Genomic DNA, 20,791 nt, shown 5'->3' on the forward strand with positions numbered 1-20,791 from the left:
CATTTCCTATTTCTTGTAAAATCACTAACTCGAAAAGTACCAACCTATGATCAAAGTTCTTGGTGTTAAAAAGATACATAAAAATAAGTGTTCTTTTTCAAAATTGTCTCAAGTTCCTTCTCTAGTGTGTGTCCCGTTTATTGACTGTGTGTGTTCAAAAATGCTTAACACTGCCCTCTGATAAGCCTAAACTGCTCAACCACACTACCACAAAAGCTAGCATTTGGAATTATTACTTTAAGCCTCTATCAACCAAAAAAGGTCGCCTGTACTATCTGCAAAGTGTGCCCCTACATTGGTACACTACATAGATAGTCAGGTTCCTACACTTGCCTTTTTAATACACTTATTTACTTTCGTAATTATCAACTTTTTATTTTCAGTAAATACATTTATTCTGCCCAAGGTAGCATTTTTGCATTTTAGTCGATATATACATCTGTCTAATTTTGCCATAATGTGGCCAGGTAGCCCAATTATATGCAGGTAAGTACTTCTTATGCCTGTGTATCACCATGTACAATCCAATGTAGTGCAGATATCTGTTTTATGGCAGTTAATGCCATCATGTGTCATGGTATCACCATTATAAGTCTGTAAATATCATCATGGCCTAGTTTATTTTAAATCTGGGATAGCTATTTCTTATTTTAAGGTATTTGCACTGGAACTGGTTGTGATTACTAATGTTATTATGCCTCATGTAGTACACTAGAGACATTGTTAAGGGAAGAACATTCACTGATCCCATGTACCTCTAATAATACTACTAATCATAATAATAATAATAATAGGTTTTAATTTCAACTGGGAGCTTTCCTTTTAAATCAGTTACTGAAAGTGGGAAGGACTGATGAATATTGAACATTCTGTCCATTATGCAATGGCAGGGTATCGAACCTACTCTAGGCCCAAGCTGCATACTGTTGATCATAGTTATTATGCCCAATGTTTATTGGGCACAGATGGGCAAAGATGCTTTGAAGTACATCATGGCTCCTGCTACTAACGCAGATTGTTTTCACATTTTTAATCGTTTTTAAAAATCTTTTGCAGATATCTTACAAGGTCATAAAATAAACATTAAAACACAAACGTATTAAAAATATTACATCCTGGAAAAAAACACATTAATAAGAGACTTCTTCACTTTAAGAAACTTTTAGATACAATTATGGCCTAATAAAATCATTAATCACATTTCTAGATAAGGTGTGGGCATTGCGAGTTATTTTAGAAATGGGATTTTATCTTCACCTAAATAATGCAATTATAACTCAGCCTCTCTTGTACTTGCTTTCCACTGCTTTTATATTTTATGATTGATTTGAAACAAAATCTTAGCTATACATGACCAAATAAATACTTTGCCTGTTAACATTAACTCAGTGCAGTGGATTTACATTTTTTATGTCTATTTCTATAGTTTTCCTTTTATATTTTTTAGTACTTAAGTGAGGTTTTGTTCCAGGTGCTGGACAAATAATGTTCTCTGCTTTTGAAAGGAAGACCAGATGCATGTGTGCAAATCTAGCCTTCAATCCTCTTTATGGTTATTTTTTATTGGCTAAACAGCAATTGCTTCAAAATCATCAATAAAAGAAAATGTAATGTTCTAATTTGTACATCTCGCAGCCCTCGGATTTTAAATAGAATGATAAAACTAAATTTACATCTTTTTTTGTCTATTCTCAATCATTATAATGCCAAGATGCAATATGTTTTACAAAGCGTGTAATGGAAAATTGATAAACGCACCTTTTTCAATTTCTCTCGCTTGCTCCGCTCTTCGTTGTCACTGTCCGAATCTGTGCCCTTCTTGTGCTTCTTTTTCTTCTTCTTTTTCTTCTTCTTATCATCGTTCAGCTTGTCCAGATGCATCTGCAGAAGATGGTGGTGGGTTCAGAATTGTGAGGAGGATACACTTATTTGCCTGCAACCTTCCTTTAATACCTTTAATACCAAGGGTGAGAAGTTCACATCTTTTCCACTACCTCTGTAATGCGAGCTACGTAAATGTCTCGTCCTCCATGGAGCACTGGGGGATCCCTCAAGCACTTACTCCGGAGGATTTCCCCATCGAAAAAAACATTCAGAGGGCTGATGCAGAATTGCTTCTGTGTTGGCCTCCAAGCACAATGACAGCAGCGCACTATAATACTGGTGCAGTGATGTAATTCATCTGCCAGATGAATGATGTGTAGACATCATTCATCCACCAGATGACACGGGCACCAGTAACAGGCAAGCGGTGCTCCATGGGTCCAGTGGGAAAGGCGCTCCTCCCAAAAGGATTTCTGCTTAAGGAGCACACCTGGGACAGCGAACCCTGATAGACACAAAAGAAGTGTTTTTTTTTTTTGGGTAGGGGTGCCTTCTCTCCCACCCCTGGCAAGGGTCACCGCCCCCTATAATGTTCCTTTTCCGTAGGGAGTGAGGTAAGGATGTGGCGACCATCCTTGCTCTAGGAAATAGAAACTATAGTGGCCATTTTGTTTTTCGGTCGCTCCTACACAAGCACTATGTCATCCTCGGGCAGGAAAATGGACATATGGGGCACCACTGGAAAAGGAACCCCAGTCATGGATTCCTATTAAGAGATCCCTGGCAGGCAATTCACACCTCCATAGGAAAGTTTTTTGAGGGGACACTGGGGGAGGGAGGTTTACCCCCACCCCGAGACTGGGCCCGACCACCCAATGGGAAATAAGGAAAATATTACTTACCAGTAGACATCTGATTGTGGCATGTAGTGCTGTAGATTCACATGTTGTGCATTATCCTGCCATCTAGTGTTGGGCTCAGAGTGTTGCAACTTGTTTTCTTCGAAAATTGTTTTCAAGTCACAAGACTGAGTGGCTCCTCCTTCGCAGTGATACTGCACATGGGCAATGAGTTCTTTGTTAGATTGTTTTCCACAGGCAGTTGAGAGGTACCGTATAGAGAAGTATAGAAAGGAGTATGTCCATGCGAATATAAGTAACTATATCCAACTATATAGAAGTACAAAGCAACTGCAATGGCTATAGGCTCCAGGGAGGAGGGAGGGTGCATGTGAATCTACAGCACTACATTCCACGAACAGATGTCTACTGGTAAGTAACATTTTCCGTTCGTTGGCATGTGCGACTGTAGATACACATGCTGTGCATAGACTGTAAGCAGTCCCTCCTTAAAAATGCAGTGGTTAACCTGTGTGAGTTAGTTGTCTGACAAAGTTCTCTTAGGACAGCTTGTCCTACATTGGCTTGCTAACTAACCTGTACATCTACGCAGTAGTGTTTTGTAAACGTGTGTGGCACTGACCAGGCAGCTGCTTTGCAAATGTCAGAATGTGGTTGAGGAATAAATGGTAATTGTGTTTGTTTTAGAATACCATATTTGTACACATTTTACAATCCATCTAGTTTTTGTAACAGGATTTCCCTTATGTAGTACTGACAACTTCTGGTAGAAATCTAGGGTTTTACGAAGGACTAGGTTGTCCTTATGTATTTGAAAGAAAGGCTCTTCTAACGTTAAGGCTTGTAGCTAACAAACGCATCTCAGTGATGTAATAGCTATTAAAAAAGCTACTTTGTAAGAAAGGAATTGTAACTGACATGAATGAAGAGGCTCAAATGGAGGTCCCATGAGCCTAGCGAGTACAATAGTAAGATTCCAGGTAGGCACTGGGGGTAGCCTGGGTGGAATTACTTTTTTAAGACCTTCCATGAAAGCTTTAATGACTGGTATTTTAAATAATGAAGTATGTTGTCTATTTTGTAAATAGGCTGCAATTGCAGCTAAGTGCAACCATATTGATGTGTAAGCCATATTAGCCTTTTGCAGTTGAAGCAAATAAAGAATATCTTGCACTGATGGTGTTAGTGGACCAATGATTGAGAATAACATAGAAAACCTTTCCATTTTGCTGCATAACAGGCTCTAGTTGTTGGTCTACGTGCCAGTCTTAGAATTTCCATACATTCTGCAGGTAACTGAAGGTAACCGAATTCTATGACTTCAGGAGCCATATCGCAAGGTTGAGATTTGGGATCTGGATGTCTTATCTGCTGTAAATTTTGCGTGACACGGTCCGGTCTGTTGAGTGTCTCTCGTGAGGTAGTAGGGCGAGATCCAGTAGAGTTGTAAACCAAGGCTGGCGAGCCCATGTGGGTGCTACCAGGATAATTTTGAGAGAAGTTCGAGTTTGTGCACTGGAGATGGAATGAGTGGAAGAGGTGGAAAAGCTTAAGTAAATATCCCTGACCAGTTGATCCACAGGGCACTGCCCTTGGACTGGCGGTGTGGGTTCCTGATGCAAAGTTTTGGCATTTTGAGTTTTCTGCTGTGTCGAGTGGGTCTATGTGAGGTGTTCCTTACTTTTGAAAATACTTTTGAAGGAATACTGGGTGGAGTTTCCATTTGTGGTCTCGTTGCTGCATCCTGCTTAGCAGGTCTGCAAACTTGTTGTCTGTCCCTGGGAGATACTCTGCCAGTAGATGAATGTGGTGATAAGCCCACCTTCAGATTATTTATACTAGCTGAGAAAACTGGAGAGAGCGCTCCCCCAACCCCGTTTTTGTAGATAATACATTGCAGCCATGTTGTCTGTGTGAATCAAAACAGATGGGTGCATTAAGTGAGGCAGAAAATCTTGGAGGGCTAGAAAGACTGCTTGAAGTTCAAAAACATATGTGTGTATTGTCTGGTGGCTGGAGTCCCATGACCCCTGCACTGTGAGGTTGTTGAGATGGGCTCCCCATCCTGTAAGGGAGGCATCTGAGGTTAGAACTATTTGAGGAATAGGGTCTTAAAAGGTCACCCTTTGAGTAGACTGGTGGAATTCCACCAGAGGTGAGAGATGCAAGCTGTGCTATCTACCAACACTAGATCCTGAAGATGACCCTGAGCTTGCAACCATTGCCAAGAGAGACTTTGTTGTAGGGGCCGTATATGAAGTCTGGCATGAGGGATGATAGACATGCAGGATGCCATCATGCATAGGAGTCGCATCATTGTTTTAACTGTGTACATTTGATTGACATGTATTTGAGAAATTCTTTCCTGAAAATGTTGGGCACATGCTGGATTGGGGTAAGCCCCAAGTGTGTGTTGAGTATAGCCCCTAAATACGATTGAATCCGGAGAGGCTGTAAGTGTGATTTTAGGGTGTTTATTGTGAACCCTAATTTGTGAAGAAGGTTTACTGTTACTTGAGTGTGCAACTGCCATTGACAAAGTGTTGGCTTTGATCAACCAATCATTCAAGTAAGGAAATACGTGTATGTACTGTCTTCTGAGATGTGCTTCAACGAACTCCTATACACTTGGTGGATACCCTGGGAGCAGTTGTGACTCTGAAAGGTAGAACTTTGAACTTATAATTTTGTCCTGCCACTACAAATCTTAGATATTTGCAGTGTGCAGGATGTATCTGAATGTAAAAGTAGGTGTCCTTTAGATCTAGAGTGGTCATGAAGTCACCTTTGTGTAGTAATGGAATTACATCTTGAAGGATAACCATGTGAAAATGTTCTGAGAGAATATATTGATTTAGTGGTCTGAGATCCAAAATAGGCCTGAGAGTGTTGTCTTTTTTGGGAGTTGTAAAGCAGAGAGTACACAGTAGAGATTGTACCTCTTCTTTTAAAAGAGTGAGATGTTCTGTTGACATTTTGTGTCTGCGAGGTGGAATGTTTGGTGGTGTTGATGTAAGTTCAAGACAATAATCATGTTGGAGAATGGATAGGACCCATTGTTATCTCTGTCTATTGTTGGTGGTAAAATTGAAGACGCCCCCTCTACTGGGGTGGAATAAGGAGGGCAAATGTGGAGGTGGTCAATGTTTGGCTGCAGAGTGTGAATCACGAGTGTTGGTGGTTTTTCCTTTGCCTTAAAGCTGTTTCTTCTATATGTTCCTCTGAAAAATCCTCTTGAGTATGAGGAAGAGGCTTGACGCTGCTGTCAGTTGGTATGATCAGAGGATGTGGTCCCCCTGTAGCCACCCCTATACACTGAGCGGCGAAAAAAAACACTTGGCTGATTTTGTAAAGTACCCATGGCTTTAGCTGTGTCAGTGTCTTTTTTTAGGTGGAGTCAACCCGGGACGCAAATAGGTGCTCTCTGTAGGGAAGTACCCTCTTTTTGGCATGATTACCCCCACTTTTGCCTTATATCAGTATTTTTTGACTGTGTTCACTGGGATCCTGCTAACCAGGACCACAGTGACTGTGCTCTCTCCCTCTACATTTGGTTACTGGAACTTCACACACCCCACATTTGGCATACTAGTGCCCCATATAAGTCCCTAGTATATGGTACCCAGGTAATTGGGACACATAGGGTTCCCCATGGGCTGCAGCATGTATTATGCCACCCACGGGAGCCCATGTAAAATGTGTCTGCAGACCTGCCACTGCAGTCCTCATGAAAAGATGCATGCACCCTTTGACTTTAGCTCACTACACCAGGTCAATGTGAGTCACCTCTAGGGTAGGCCCTCCTAGCCAGGGGGCAGGTACCTGTGTGTGAGGGCACCCCTGCGTGAGCAGAGCTGCCCCCACAAACTCCAGCTCCATTTTCCTGGACTTCGTGAGTGTGGTGAAGCCATTTTACCCATGTACTGAACATAGGTCATTACCTATGTCCAGCTATGTAACGGAAACTCCAAACCTGGGCATGTTTGGTATGAAACATGTTGGAATCATACCCCAAAACTGTTGCCAGTATTTGTTGTATGATTCCATGCACTCTGGGGGCTTCTTATGGGACCCCCAGCTTTGCTCCTACCAGTTTGCAGGGTTTTACCGGGCAGCCCATGCTGCTGCTATCCCACAGACGGGTTTCAGCCCTCCTACTGCTTGACCAGCTCAAGCCCAGGAAGGCAGATTAAAGGATTTCCTCTGGGAGAGGGAGGCAACACCCTCTCCCTTTGGAAATAGGTGTTACATGGCTTGAGAGGGGTAGCCTCCCCAGGCCACTGGTATGCTTGGAAGGGCACATTTGATGACCTCCTTGCATAAACCAGTCTGCATCAGCTCATGGACCTCCAGCCCCTGCTCTGGCATGAAAATGAATAATGCAAAGGGGAGTGACCTTGAACTCAAGGTGGGCAGAGACCTCTGGGAGCATCTGAGTGGCCAGGTCAGCCAGGTGACGTCACAGCCTCCTCCTGATGGGTGGTCACCTTGCTAGGTGACCAATCCCCCATCCAGGGCAGGTCAGCCAGGTGACGTCACAGCCGCCTCCTGATGGGTGGGCACCTTGCTAGGTGACCAATCCCCCATCCAGGGCAGGGCTATTTAGGGTCTCTCTCCTGGGTGGGTCCTCAGATTCAACGTGGAAGACTCCAGCAGGTCTCCTCTGCAACATTTGCTTTGACTTCTGGCCACTGGAACTGGACTCCACAGGAACCTACAATGTGCAGTTACAGCGACGACTCTGCTCGGCAATACTGTTCCTCTGTTTCAGCAACTGCAACAGTTACCTGGCTACGCATCCTTGGAGGGAGGCAAGTCTTCCGTCAGCACCAAGAAGCAAGAAGGAATCTCCCATGGAGTGAAGGAGACACTCCCCTGCATCCGCAGGCACCAACTGCAACGACAACCAGCAGCGTGGATCTCCTGTCCTCCAGAGCTGTCTGGATCCTGCATCATGGGTGATGGTCTAGAGTGGTCCCCTTGGTACTCTCTACCAGGTGTCTAATTCAGGAGACGGTAAGCCCTTGCCTCTCCACGCAGGACAGTTCCCCCATGCACCACGTCTATTGCAGCTACCAAGGCTTGTTGGCATCTCCTCCAAGGGTTCTTCAGGCTCCGTGTAGCCTCAACCCCCAGCACTCTTCCCTGAGAAGCACAGCCCTCTGCATGCTACACGTGCAACATGGGACTCAGTTCTAGGTGTGATGCGTGGGTCTCACTCGACTCCTGTGCTTGCTGTCTGTGGATCGCCTTTGGGAGCTGCCTCCTCTTCCTGTGACTCTCCTCAATGCTGAGGGTCACCCTGGACTCCCCTCCATGGTTTGAATCTCCCTGCACCTTGCTGGTCCCCAGCAGCTCTGCATTTCTTCATCCACAACATTTGTCTTTTCCAAGGCATGCTGTTGGTTCTTGCACACTACTGACCAACTGCAGTTCTTCTTCCAGCGTAGGATATCTACTGCATCACTCCAGGAACTCTTCAGCTGCTCCAGTGCCGCACTGCTGACTGTCTTCGCCCACCGTCGACCTGGTCCTGCATCCGCAGATGGGTGGGTAGTGGCTCCTGCAAAATCCTTCTCTGAAGTCCTTTCGGTGGGTTTGGGGAGAGACAGGTACTTACCTCTCTTCTCCTGGTCGCTGGGGGGCACTCTGGTACTTACGTTGTGGGTTTCCTAGTTCCTCCAGGTACCCCCTACCGATTCCACTTCCTCGGTGGGGGTCCAATTTTCGCATTCTACTTTCTTAGTATATGCTTTGCTACCCCTAGGCCTTCAGTATTGTCTATTACTTTCACTGTTTTCTATTGCATTCTATGCTAATTCCTAACTGCTACTGTACATAGAATTGTGTGCTTACTACCCCCTCAGTTGGGGTACTGCCTATATAGGATTTTAATTATTTGTGTCAGTAAAATAAAATACTTTTATTTTTGTAACACTGTGTGGTTCTTTTATGTGTTTATGTGCTGTGTGACTACTGTGGTATTGCATGAGCTTTGCATGTCTGCTGGATAAGTCTTGGCTGCTCATCCACAGCTACCTCTAGAGAGCCTGGCTTTCTAGACACTGACCTCACTAACAGGGGATACCTGGACCTGGTATAAGGTGATAACACCATAGGTGCCCACCACACACCAGGCTAGCTTCCTACTATCTCAATCAAAAGGCATACGGAGGAGAGCTTGTTGGACTTTTGGTTTGAAACCAGAACATCTTAACCAGGCATGTCTTATAAGGAGCTTACAGGTATTGACCCCCCGTGTGGCTGTGCCTGTTGCATCAAGAGCACATCTAATTGAATTATTTGCAATAATTCCTTCAGAGACAATTTGCTGTGCACTTTTACGGTGTTTTTCTGGGAGGTGTTGAAGAGTGTCTTCCATTTCTTCACAGTGTGCCCTATAATATCTTGAAAGCAGTGTCTGAGAATTAGCAACGCACCAATGATTGGCCACTTGTTCAGCAACCCTTTTCCCTGCTGCATCAATTTTTTTAAACTTTCTGTGAGAAAGTAGCCTCTTTCTAGCCTTGTTACCCCCACTTTTGGCCTGTTTGTGAGTATATGTCAGGGTGTTTTCCCTGTATCACTGGGATCCTGCTAGCCAGGGCCCAGTGCTCATAGTGACGACCCTATGTTGTCAGTATGTTTGTTATGGGTCACTGGGTCCCTACTAGCCAAGACCCCAGTGCTCATAAGTTTGCGGCCTATGTGTTTTCTGTGTGATGCCTAACTGTCTCACTGACGCTCTGCTAACCAGAACCTCAGTGGTTATGCTCTCTCTGCTTTCCAGATTTGTCACTAACAGGCTAGTGACTAAATTCACCAATTCACATTGGCATACTGGTACACCCATATAATTCCCTAGTATATGGTACTGAGGTACCCAGGGTATTGGGGTTCCAGGAGATCCCTATGGGCTGCAGCATTTCTTTTCCCACCCATAGGGAGCTCTGACAATTCTTACACAGGCCTGCCAGTGCAGCCTGCGTGAAATAACGTCCACGTTATTTCACAGCCATTTACCACTGCACTTAAGTAACTTATAAGTCACCTATATGTCTAACCTTCACCTGGTGAAGGTTGGGTGCACAGTTACTTAGTGTGTGGGCACCCTGGCACTAGCCAAGGTGCCCCCACATTGTTCAGGGCAAATTCCCCTGACTTTGTGAGTGCGGGGACACCATTACACATGTGCACTGTACATAGGTCACTACCTATGTGTAGCGTCACAATGGTAACTCCGAACTTGGCCATGTAACATGTCTAAGATCATGGAATTGTCATCCCGATACCATTCTGGTATTGTGGGGACAATTCCATGATCCCCCGGCTCTCTAGCACAGTACCCGGATACTGCCAAACTGCCTTTCCGGGGTCTCCACTGCAGCTGCTGCTGCTGCTGCCAACCCCTCAGACAGGTTTCTGCCCTCCTGGGGTCCACGCAGCCCTGACCCAGGAAGGCAGAACAAAGGACTTCCTCTGAGAGAGAGTGTAACACCCTCTCCCTTTGGAAATAGGTGTGATGGCTGGGGAGGAGTAGCCTCCCCCAGCCTCTGGAAATGCTTTGATGGGCACAGATGGTGCCCATCTCTGCATAAGCCAGTCTACACCGGTTCAGGGATCCCCCAACCCTGCTCTGGCGCGAAACTGGACAAAGGAAAGGGGAGGGACCACTCCCGTGACCTGCACCTCCCAGGGGAGGTGCCCAGAGCTCCTCCAGTGTGTCCCAGACCTCTGCCATCTTGGAAACAGAGGTGTTGGGGGCACACTGGACTGCTCTGAGTAGCCAGTGCCAGCAGGTGACGTCAGAGGCTCCTTCTGATAGGCTCTTACCTCTCTTGGTAGCCAATCCTCCTTCCTGGGTATCCAAGCCTCCTTTTCTGGCTATTTAGGGTCTCTGCTTTGGGGAATTCTTTAGATAACGAATGCAAGAGCTCATCAGAGTTCCTCTGCATCTCCCTCTTTACCTTCTACCAAAGGATCGACCGCTGACTGCTCAGGACGCTTGCAAAACCGCAACAAAGCAGCAAGACGACTACTAGCAACATTGTAGCGCCTCATCCTGCCGGCTTTGTCGACTGTTTCCAGGTGGTGCATGCTCTGGGGGTAGCCTGCCTTCACCCTGCACCTGAAGCTCCGAAGAAATCTCCTGTGGGTCGACGGAACCTTCCCCCTGCTAACGCAGGCACCAAAAGACTGCAACACTGGTCCTTTGAGTCCCCTCTCATCCTGATGAGTGTGGTCCCTGGAACTCAGCAACTCTGTCCAAGTGACTCCCACAGTCCAGTAACTCTTCAGCCCAAGTTTGGTGGAGGTAAGTCCTTGCCTCCCCACGCTAGACTGCATTGCTGGGTACCGCGTGATTTGCAGCTGCTCCGGCTCCTGTGCACTCTTCCAGGATTTCCTTCGTGCACAGCCAAGCCTGGGTCCCATACACTCCTTCCTGCAGTGCACAACCTTCTGAGTTGTCCTCCGGCATCGTGGGACTCCCTTTTGTGACTTTGTGTGGACTACGGTTCACTTTCCTTCCAAGTGCCTGTTCAGGTACTTTTGCGTATGCTGCCTGCTTCTGTGAGGTGTCCCTGAGTTGCTGGGTGCCCCTTCTGTCTCCTCCTCCAAGTGGCGACATCCTGGTCCCTCCGGGGCCACAGCAGCACCCAAAAACCCTAACCGCAACCCTTGCAGCTAGCAAGGCTTGTTTGCGGTCTTTCTGCGTGGGAACACCTCTGCAAGCTTCATCGCGACGTGGGACATCCGTCTTCCAAAGGAGAAGTCCCTAGTCTGCTTCTTTCTTGCAGAACTCCAAGCTTCTTCCACCCGGTGGCAGCTTCCTTGCACCCTCAGCTGGCATGTCCTGGGCTCCTGCCCACTCTTGACACTGTTGAGACTACTGGACTTGGTCCCCTTGTCTTACAGGTACTCAGGTCCGGAAATCCACTGTTGTTGCATTGCTGGTGTTTGTTCTTCCTGCAGAATCCCCCTATCACGACTTCTGTGCTCTCTGGGGGTAGTAGGTGCACTTTACACCTACCTTTCAGGGTCTTGGGGTGGGCTATTTTTCTAACCCTCACTGTTTTCTTACAGTCCCAGTGACCCTCTGCAAGCTCACATAGGTTTGGGGTCCATTCGTGGTTCGCATTCCACTTTTGGAGTATATGGTTTGGGTTGCCCCTATACGTATGTGCTCCTATTGCAATCTATTGTAATTCTACACTGCTTGCATTACTTTTCTTGCTATTACTTACCTAATTTTGGTTTGGGTACATATATCTTGTGTATATATCTTATCCTCATACTGAGGTTACTCACTGAGATACTTTTGGCATATTGTCATAAAAATAAAGTACCTTTATTTTTAGTAACTCTGTGTATTGTGTTTTCTTATGATATTGTGCATATGACACCAGTGGTATAGTAGGAGCTTTACATGTCTCCTAGTTCAGCCTAAGCTGCTTTGCCATAGCTACCTTCTATCAGTCTAAGCTGCTAGAAACACCTCTTCTACACTAATAAGGGATAACTGGACCTGGCACAAGGTGTAAGTACCTCTGGTACCCACTACAAGCCAGGCCAGCCTCCTACACTTTCCTTCTCTAGAGGAGGAGAATCTCCAGTAGCCTGGCTATTTACTCTTTTCCTGGCTGTAGTGGTGAAAATAGAATGTGGGGGACTTGTGACCCGATATATATTGCGTCAGATGGAGCAGCCTTATCATTTTTATCTACTGTAGTGTAATTATATGGAAACGCACAGGTTCTTTAAAAATGTCTTGCACATGACGAAGCATTCCTGGTAACATAGGGAGGAATTGTATGTCCATGTGTTTTGCATTGAGGGTACCAAATAGAAAATCTTCTTCTACTGGATCCTTGTGTAATAGCACATTGTGATAGGCAGCAGCCCTACCTATCACTTGTTGATACCCAGTGGTGTCCTCTAGAGGGGAGGATGGAAATCTGGGTCTGTATCTATAATAGGATCCATATCATAAGTATCCCAGGGGCCAGGATCTTGTGGAACCTCACCTATATCTTCCCTACCATATACAGGTGAATCCTGTGGTATGTAATGTTCCTCAATTTGAGAATTAGGTGAATGAGGTGAAGGAGAAAGAGGAGGTGGAGATGAGGGAGAAGTAGGCAGAGCTGGGAGCGGAGCCGCTGCTGCAGATGTAGAAGTTTTCTCCTTATGTTGGTTTTTAGGAGGAGGTGAGGTGTCAAGATCCTCTTGAAAAGAAAGCTTCTTTACAGGGACGGTGGGAGAAGCCACAATTTTGCCTGTGTTCTTGTCAATGTGAATTTTGAGCTGCTTAGCTTCCATAATTTCTAAAATAGGCTTAGTTGGAAACAATGAAACTGAAGAATGGTCAGACTCAGTAGTTTTGAGACCGAAAGTTTATGTTGTTTCGATTCCGAAGGGACAGAAGGTGTACTCGCGCTCGGTGCCAAACTTTTTGGTGCCGAAGTTATAGATTTTGTTAGTCTTGGATGCTTTTGTTGGATCCAGTTACAGTCTTTCTGGATTTCAGAGACGAGCCAGAGGGCGGGACAGCTGAAGCAAGTTTCTGTGACCTATCATGGCCCGAGGGCAGTGACGGCCTGGGGACCTCATTTGTGAGTTTCCTTAGTGTCTTTATGGGAGGAGGAGGGGCAGTTTTATTTTACTCACAACTTACGCCAAAGTGATGTCCTGGCTCTCGATGTCGGATTGTAGGTTTGAGTCTGAGTTTTGGATGGTGAAAAGCCCCTTCTTGCTCCAGCTCCTCTTGTGCATGTTCATCCCTGAAAAAATCTGGGGTATTGTCTTGCATTGAGTGTGCCATTTCCAGCCTGCAAGCTCTTTGGTCCCGAAGTGTTTTCTTGGATCAAGACGATCGTCACGCATTGCAGGTGGCTTTGTTGTGGTCTGGGGAAAGGAAAAGGTTATACACTTGATGATGATCTGTGTGTGGAAATTTGGCACAGCAGCGAGGACAGAATCTAAATTGCGTCCATTTCTTTAGGGTCTCATATCTTTTCGACCACGTGGAGACAGGCCTGTCGCTGGGCAAGGCCCACTCCGAAGGTACGCTGTTGAGATTTGAACCGACTCAATCGAGATTATGATGTAGAAAATGTGATTGATTCCAATACCGTTGAGGGAAAGTAAAGACGGAAAGAGAATTTCAAACCGGTTCGAGTGACAACAGGTTGGGCAGAAACATGTCCGAACCCAACGGTAGAGAAAAATCAATCTAACAAAGAACTCAATGCCCATGCGCAGTATCACCGGGAAGGAGGATCCACTCGATCCTGTGACTCGAAAACACTTCTCAGAGATAACAGGTTGCTACACTCTGAGCCCAACACTAGATGGCAGGATAATGCACAGCATGTGTATCTGCAGTCACACATGCCATCAAACATTACGTTTTTGACCCATTACAGCGTTGGGCAATGGCTAAGCGCACTTCAGCCATTGGCTACCGTCACTAAAAGTGATGGCATTCAATGTGTATTATAGTTTTTTTAATCCAGCCCTCTTTATACACTGGTCGTCTTGTGTTATTCAAATTTGTCTTTGGCCCAAATTCAGTCTTTTGTGCAACTTCACTGTTAGTGATGGAATTCTACATGAGCAAGTTACTTACCTTCGGTAACACTCTGTCTAGTTGAGAACTAAAGATTTCTCACCTTTTGAAGATTCAATCCAGCAAAAGGAGTGGGAGGAAACAAGTGCTGTACTCCTTTAAAAAAAAAAAAAAGGGACCATAACCTGTGATTTAAATAATGAGGGCTGGTCCAGCAACTGTAACAAGGCCAGAAGGTACCCTTTAACTGTGCCCAAAACCTTGTCGGGCGAGAGATAACGCAACAAGAAGTCAGATAACTTGATCTAGAGGGGGGCACCAGCCTCTGACCAAAAGAAGCATTATACAGATAACAGGCCTTTGTTTTAAGCAGAAGCATGTTACTGCATTTTTAAAAAGGAAACAGTACTTAACTGCAATGCTTAAATAGATCTACGCATATTTAAGCATTGCCATCTTTATAAAAATAAATGTGAAAAATTCTGAAGGGTGGCCCAATGATTTTTATTTTTCAACTGCGGGGGTGCGGTATTAAAAAGTTTGACTCCCTCTAGACCTGTGGTCTATAATCTGGCATGTGCTGCACCAAACTACAGATTTGTCCCAAGGGTAGGAATACAGTTTTTGTTGAGGGATGCCTGGCTGCCAAGATGATATCAACCAACCTCTGGAGGAAAGTCAAAGGTGTTCAACTGGCATCACTCAATCTCCATGAATAAATGTAAAGTTTACAAAGGCTGGGGTACAGAACACTGCGCTGTTGCTGCGACAGCAGGCCCTCCCATAGTGGCTGCCTGGTTAGAGGACAGATGCTCAAGCCAAGGAGCTCTATATACCATGTTCTCTGTGCCCAGTCCGGGGTCAATAGGATGATTAGGTCCTGATCTTGTTCAGAAATTAGGCAGAAGCGGTATCGGCAAGAAGACATACAGGAATCCCAAGTTCCACTCTGGGCGGACGCATCCCCTAGTGAGAGACGCCTTGGAAACTCCAATGCACAGAATTGCTCACATTGCGCATTCTCTGTGGTGGCGAATAGATGAAGCTATGGTTATCCCCATTCACAGAAGTGGTCTTGTACCACCTCCAGATGTAACTGCCACATGTGATCTGCTAGGCGCTGCAGCCTGAGCTCGTCCACCCTGGCATTTAAAGATTCTGCAAGTGGGTCACTTGCAGGAAAATCCATTGATGGTCCAGTCATTTTCAGAGGCATAGCGCCTCCTGGCACAGGGCCCAGGACCCGCACCATACTGTTGCAATACCACATGACAAAGTGTCCGTAAGCACCTGCCCCAGCCTCCACCTGATGGATAGAAAGAAGGCTTTTAACCTCAAGAGGATAGACCGCAGCCCCAGGAGCTTGATATGGAGCTGGGCCTCCGCTGGAGACCAGAGACGTCTGATCTCACCCTCTCTCACATGGCTGCTCCAACCCAGAATTGACTCATTGGTCACCACTGTCAGCATTGGATGGGGCAGGGAGAGAGGTCTGCTGCTGATCCATTCGCGGTCCAGTAACGACCACTCCTGTCTCTTCTGAAATCTGGACATGGTCAGAAAGGTTGAGTTGGGCCAACTGAAACTTCAGATCTCACTGCGCAGCCTTAATATGCCACCTGGTGTGCTTGACGAGAAGGATGCAGGAGATCATCAGTCCCAGCAGCCTCAGAGATGACCTCACTGAAATCTAGGACAGAAGCTGAAAGATCATGATCATAGTTTGAATGTCCTGAACCCTCTTTTCCAGGGGAAAAGTACAAAACCGAACCGTGGCCAGAATGGCTCAGATGAAGGGGAAAATCTGAGAGGGAGGCAAGTGTGAGTTCGGCAAGTTCATAGTGAACCCCAGAGATGATTGGAGGCTTGCTGTAGTGGGGAGTTGGTTGGCAACTGCCTAAGGTGAGCTTGCTTCCATCAGCTAGTCATCGAGGCAGGGGGAACACGGTGATCCCTGACCTCCGAATGTCTACTGCCACCAATGCTATCACTTTTGTGAACACCATAGGTGCACTGATGGGACCAAAGGGTAGTGCAGTGAATTGAAAAAGCTCCTGTCCCTCCACAAATGGTGGGTAGCGGCAGAGTGACTACAGGGCAAGCATATGGAAATACGCATCCTGCAGGTCAAACGCCGCCTTAAAGTTTCCAGGGCTGAAGACAAGACCTGGGCCAGAGTGAGCATTGTGATTCTTTCCTTACTGAGGAAGGCGTGGAGAGGGCAAATATCTAAAATAGGATAAAAGCCCCTGTCCTTCACTGACACCAAAATTAGTGGTTGCAGCAACCATGGCCCACTTCTGAAGCAGACACTCTTGATGGCCCCTTTGCCAAAGCAACTTGCACCAACTTCCATACAACAGACTTATGGTCCTCTGTCAATTGTTTTGTGGATGGTGGAAGGAGCGGCATAGTGGCCAGGAAGGATAGGATGCTCTTTCTGGATTATCAGCAGGACCCACTTGTCCGTTATTACAGCTTGTCACACCAGTAAGGATTGCTGGATTCGGCCTTTAACTGGGTGGCTGGATCCACTAGAGAGGTGGGTAGATGAGCCCCGGGAGTGTGTCCCCAAAATGTGTCCCATCAAAGGGCATAATACATAAGGGATGACTGAACATCACCTGAAAACCTTATTGATGCAGCAGCCAGACTCATCCTGGTCATCCTCCGACACAGCCGAATTTCCTCCCACCTCAGAGACCTACAATGGCTCCCAGTCAACAAGTACATCACATACAAACTCCTGATCCACACCTTCAAGGCACTGTACAACATAGGACCAGCATACCTCAACCACTGCCTCACCTTCTACGTACCCAACAGACCTCTCTGTTCCTCCCAGCTTGCCCTTGCAGCCATACCCAAGATCTGGAAAAGTACACCAGGAGGAAGATCCTTCTCCTACCTCGCAGCCCGGACATGGAACACACTTCCCCTCAAGCTCAGGCAGACCTGATCACTGAAGCAGTTCAGGAATGACCTCAAGACCTGGCTCTTTGACTAAGCAGCACACCTACATTCAGCGCCTTGAGACCTTGTGGGTGATTAGCCGCGCTTTACAAATCTATGATTGATTGAGTGAACATGTAGCTCACTAGAGGAAATTGGTGGTGCCTACACCACAACGAATTGCGCCTTTGGCCATGCCACAACTGTCCTGTATAACTTGAAGGAGGACAGACTGCGCATGCGAATAAGCCATCTGGCATGTTTTACCAGCACGATGCAGGCGGCCATGAGGGGCAGCAGCCTCAGAGTCTTCTGACCGAAATCCAGGACAGAGGCTGAAACATTGGTATCTTAGCGTGAATATCCTGAACTCGCTTCGGAGGAGGATAAGCCCAAAACTGCACTGTGTCCAGAACTACTCCTATGAAAGGGAGCGTCTGAGAGAGCGTCAGGTGTGACTTCGGCACGTTTATAGTGAACCCCTGCGAATGCAGAAAGTTCTCTGTAGTCTGGAGGTGGGAGACAACAGTCTGGGGCGAACTTGCCTTCAACAGCCAGCCGTCGATGTAGGGGAAGACTGAAATCCCTGACCTGTGCGGATGAGCTGTGACCACCGCCATCACCTTGGTGAACATCCGAGGGGTACTGGTAAGGCCAAATGCCAGCACGGTGAACTGAAAGTGTTTGTGGCCTACTTTGAAATGCAGGTAGCGTCTTTGGACCGGCAGGATTGGGATATGGAAATACGCATCCTGCAAGTCTAGAGCAACCAACCAGTCTTCTGGGTCTAGGACAGACAAGACCCGAGCCAACATGAGCATCTTGAACTTCTCATACTTGAGAAAGAGTTTTACGGTCTGTAAGTCCAGAAGAGCGGTGCCTTAAGGCCACTGTCGATGCAACTGCTCTGCCCAACAAGTCAGTTGTGTCTAAGCCACCCCGTATGGTGAACTCAGCTGCATCTCTCCTGTCTTTCACGGCTTGGGAGAGTATGGCCTGGGCCTCCCCTGGGATCTGAGGCAGCACTTACGCAACGATGTCCCAAATGGTATGTGAGAAATGGTCCAAAAAGCAAGAGGTGTACACCAACCTCAGTGCCAGGCTGGTGGGTAAAAAAACAATTTCTTTCCAGTGTGGTCCAGCCTCTTGAATTCCCTATCCAGGAGAGCAGAAGGGAATACGCTGTGGGACGTAGAGGCTTGGACAACCAAGCTCTCAGGGATAGGGTGTTGGCTGAGAAAGCTGAGATCACATGGAATGGATCGATGGCAGCGGGCAATCGTCCTATTAAAAGGAGCTGGGCTTGGACCAAGTTTCCAAGTAGGACGTCTCATTGAAGGGCAAAAGGGGTTCAGATATGGAAGCCACAGGTTGAAGCACTTCTGCCAAGATGTTGGTCTTGACAGCTACTGAGGGCAGTTAGAGGACCTCTGCTGCCATACGCACCCTCATCACATAGGATGCTCCCTCCTCCGTAGCCACAGTTGCAGGAGAGAGCAAACTAGTGTCGGAAGAGGTGTCCAAACAACAGGCCTCTCCTAGCTCCTCATACTAGTTCATGGATCTTTCTGGCTGGTGTACTAAAGGGTCCAACTTCCTGTCCCACTCTTCTCCCATGCCTGGCATTGTACAATAAGGGTCAGGCAATGATCTGGCACCTGTGGGTGCCATTGGCGGCACACACCGTTCCGGCTTCAGATCATAGGGTATAAGGATGGAGTCCGTGCTGCCTGTGGCGCAGGGAGCATGGGCGTCATGGCTGGTGCCGGGGAAGGTAACCTATGTACGACCGGCACCGGTCCGGATCCATGAGTCTCTGCCGAAGCCGAATCTGCCTGCGCGGATCCAGTTGGAGCCTCATCCTACCCCGCGGGGCCTGAAGGTGCACCGAGGGGTCGGCCCGCTCAAATATGTGGTGCATGGCCTTGTAGAGCTCTTTTATTTGAGCGGGTGTCAAACTCTTCCTCGAAAAAGGTGGGAGACTCAGTCAAACTAGCCAACAGCTCCGCAGAACTGTGCTGGGAATGCAGATGTTCCCCACTCGTCTCGTCGGCTGAGGTCAATTCGAAGTCCTCTTGGACTTCCTCCCTCTTCTTCTTGTGCCTCTATCTCAAGTATCCAAAGGACCTCGAATGGGAGGAAGAGGACTTGAGGCTCCAAGGTCGGTCCAGCGACCTCCTTCTAGACCGAGACTGATACCTACTTGGAGCTGCGCGCGCCAGTGTTGCCAACTGCTGGGCCTGAAGCAGCTTTAGGGACCACTCCCTCAAAGCCATTGGCATCATGGCCCAGCAGTTTGAACACGACTTGGAGTCATGGCCGCGCACAGGCAACGAGTTAGGGATCAGTAAACAACATGGTGCGGCGACAGGCACCACGCGGTTTGAACCCAGCCCTCCTTAAAGACATTCTTGACACACTAGCAAAAAACTCAACAAAATGTAAAAAAAAACATGTCAAAATGCGACAGAGGGGTAGCTCCACCGGATCTGTGCTAACTGGAGCGGAAAGAAAAGAACTGATGCTTAGGTGCCTAGGTGGCACCTATATAGATGGCTTCGACGCCACCTCCGATGTCAACAGTGCATGGTAGCACATGTGAGGACATATCTTCATGAGCAGATATGCCACTGTAATGTCTAGAGGCATTGCTAGCTATTACAAGTGAGCAGGGAAGCCATCTTAAGTTATGTACTGGGCACTAGGCAAAACACATTATCCAGCTACCTAAAAGCTTCACTGAAACCTATGGTATTTGGCATCAAACGCATCATCCTAACAAACCCATACTGATGCAAGTATTGGATTTTTCATGACGTGCACCCAACTGGCACCTTAGAGGTGCCCATTCACACCATACTAGCCCTCTAGCATGCTGGTTGACTTGTCTTAACCAGCCTGCCACCACAGACAAGTTTCTGACCCCATGGGGGTGAGACCCCACAACTCCAGCAGGATGGCTAGCAAATCTGCATACCAAGGCCAGGGACTTCAAAGTCCTTGCCGCGTTTTATATGAGACCCCAGCTTCCCCAAGTCCTGGAAGATGCCACCCCCTACCCTTAGGCCCATTTAGGCACCAGGACAGACAGGAAATTAGATAGTCAGGAGGCGTGTTACACTCTCAGGCTAGTCACACCTCTAGGGTGGGCTACCTGAAGTAAACACGAAAAGGCGAATTCCATCATCTTGCATGTGGTGAAATTAGGCACTCTGGGTCAGGGTTATGTAAACTTCCCACAGGAAGTGGTCATATAGGGGGTGGCTACTAACCTTCACTCCCCTTAACGCCCCTAAATTCAGTATTAACGTGGTCCCCTGACACCGAGTACTCAGATTCTACCGAACTGAGAAGGACACCGAAGAGCTGTGAAAAGCAAGAAATGAGGAGCAGCAACTGGCTTGCTCTCAACCCTGCCAGCCTGCCTGCTGTCCTGACAATTGCACCAAAGTCGACTCGTCCTGCAGCTACTCTGCCTCCAAAAGCCTCAGTGGACTACCAGCACTTCAAGGAATAACTAGCATCTCCCATGGAGTAGCAGAGCAACTCCGGTGCACCATGCAGACACCTAAAAAGAAACAGAGTG

At 47.1% G+C, this 20,791-nt stretch overlaps 1 protein-coding gene across 3 annotated transcripts in view; it reads right to left on the reverse strand.

Annotated features, from left to right (window-relative positions):
- The window catches only part of SLU7 (SLU7 homolog, splicing factor), a 225,456-nt gene that overhangs the window by 15,751 nt on the left and 188,914 nt on the right, over window positions 1-20,791 (reverse strand). For all 3 annotated transcript variants that reach the window (XM_069199379.1, XM_069199377.1, XM_069199380.1), the window contains exon 15: window positions 1,759-1,881. In XM_069199379.1, the coding sequence (XP_069055480.1) occupies window positions 1,759-1,881 (123 nt within the window). The remainder of the gene's footprint in view (window positions 1-1,758; window positions 1,882-20,791) is intronic.

This window comes from Pleurodeles waltl, chromosome 7, assembly GCF_031143425.1.
Source record: "Pleurodeles waltl isolate 20211129_DDA chromosome 7, aPleWal1.hap1.20221129, whole genome shotgun sequence".
Taxonomy (NCBI): domain Eukaryota; kingdom Metazoa; phylum Chordata; class Amphibia; order Caudata; family Salamandridae; genus Pleurodeles; species Pleurodeles waltl.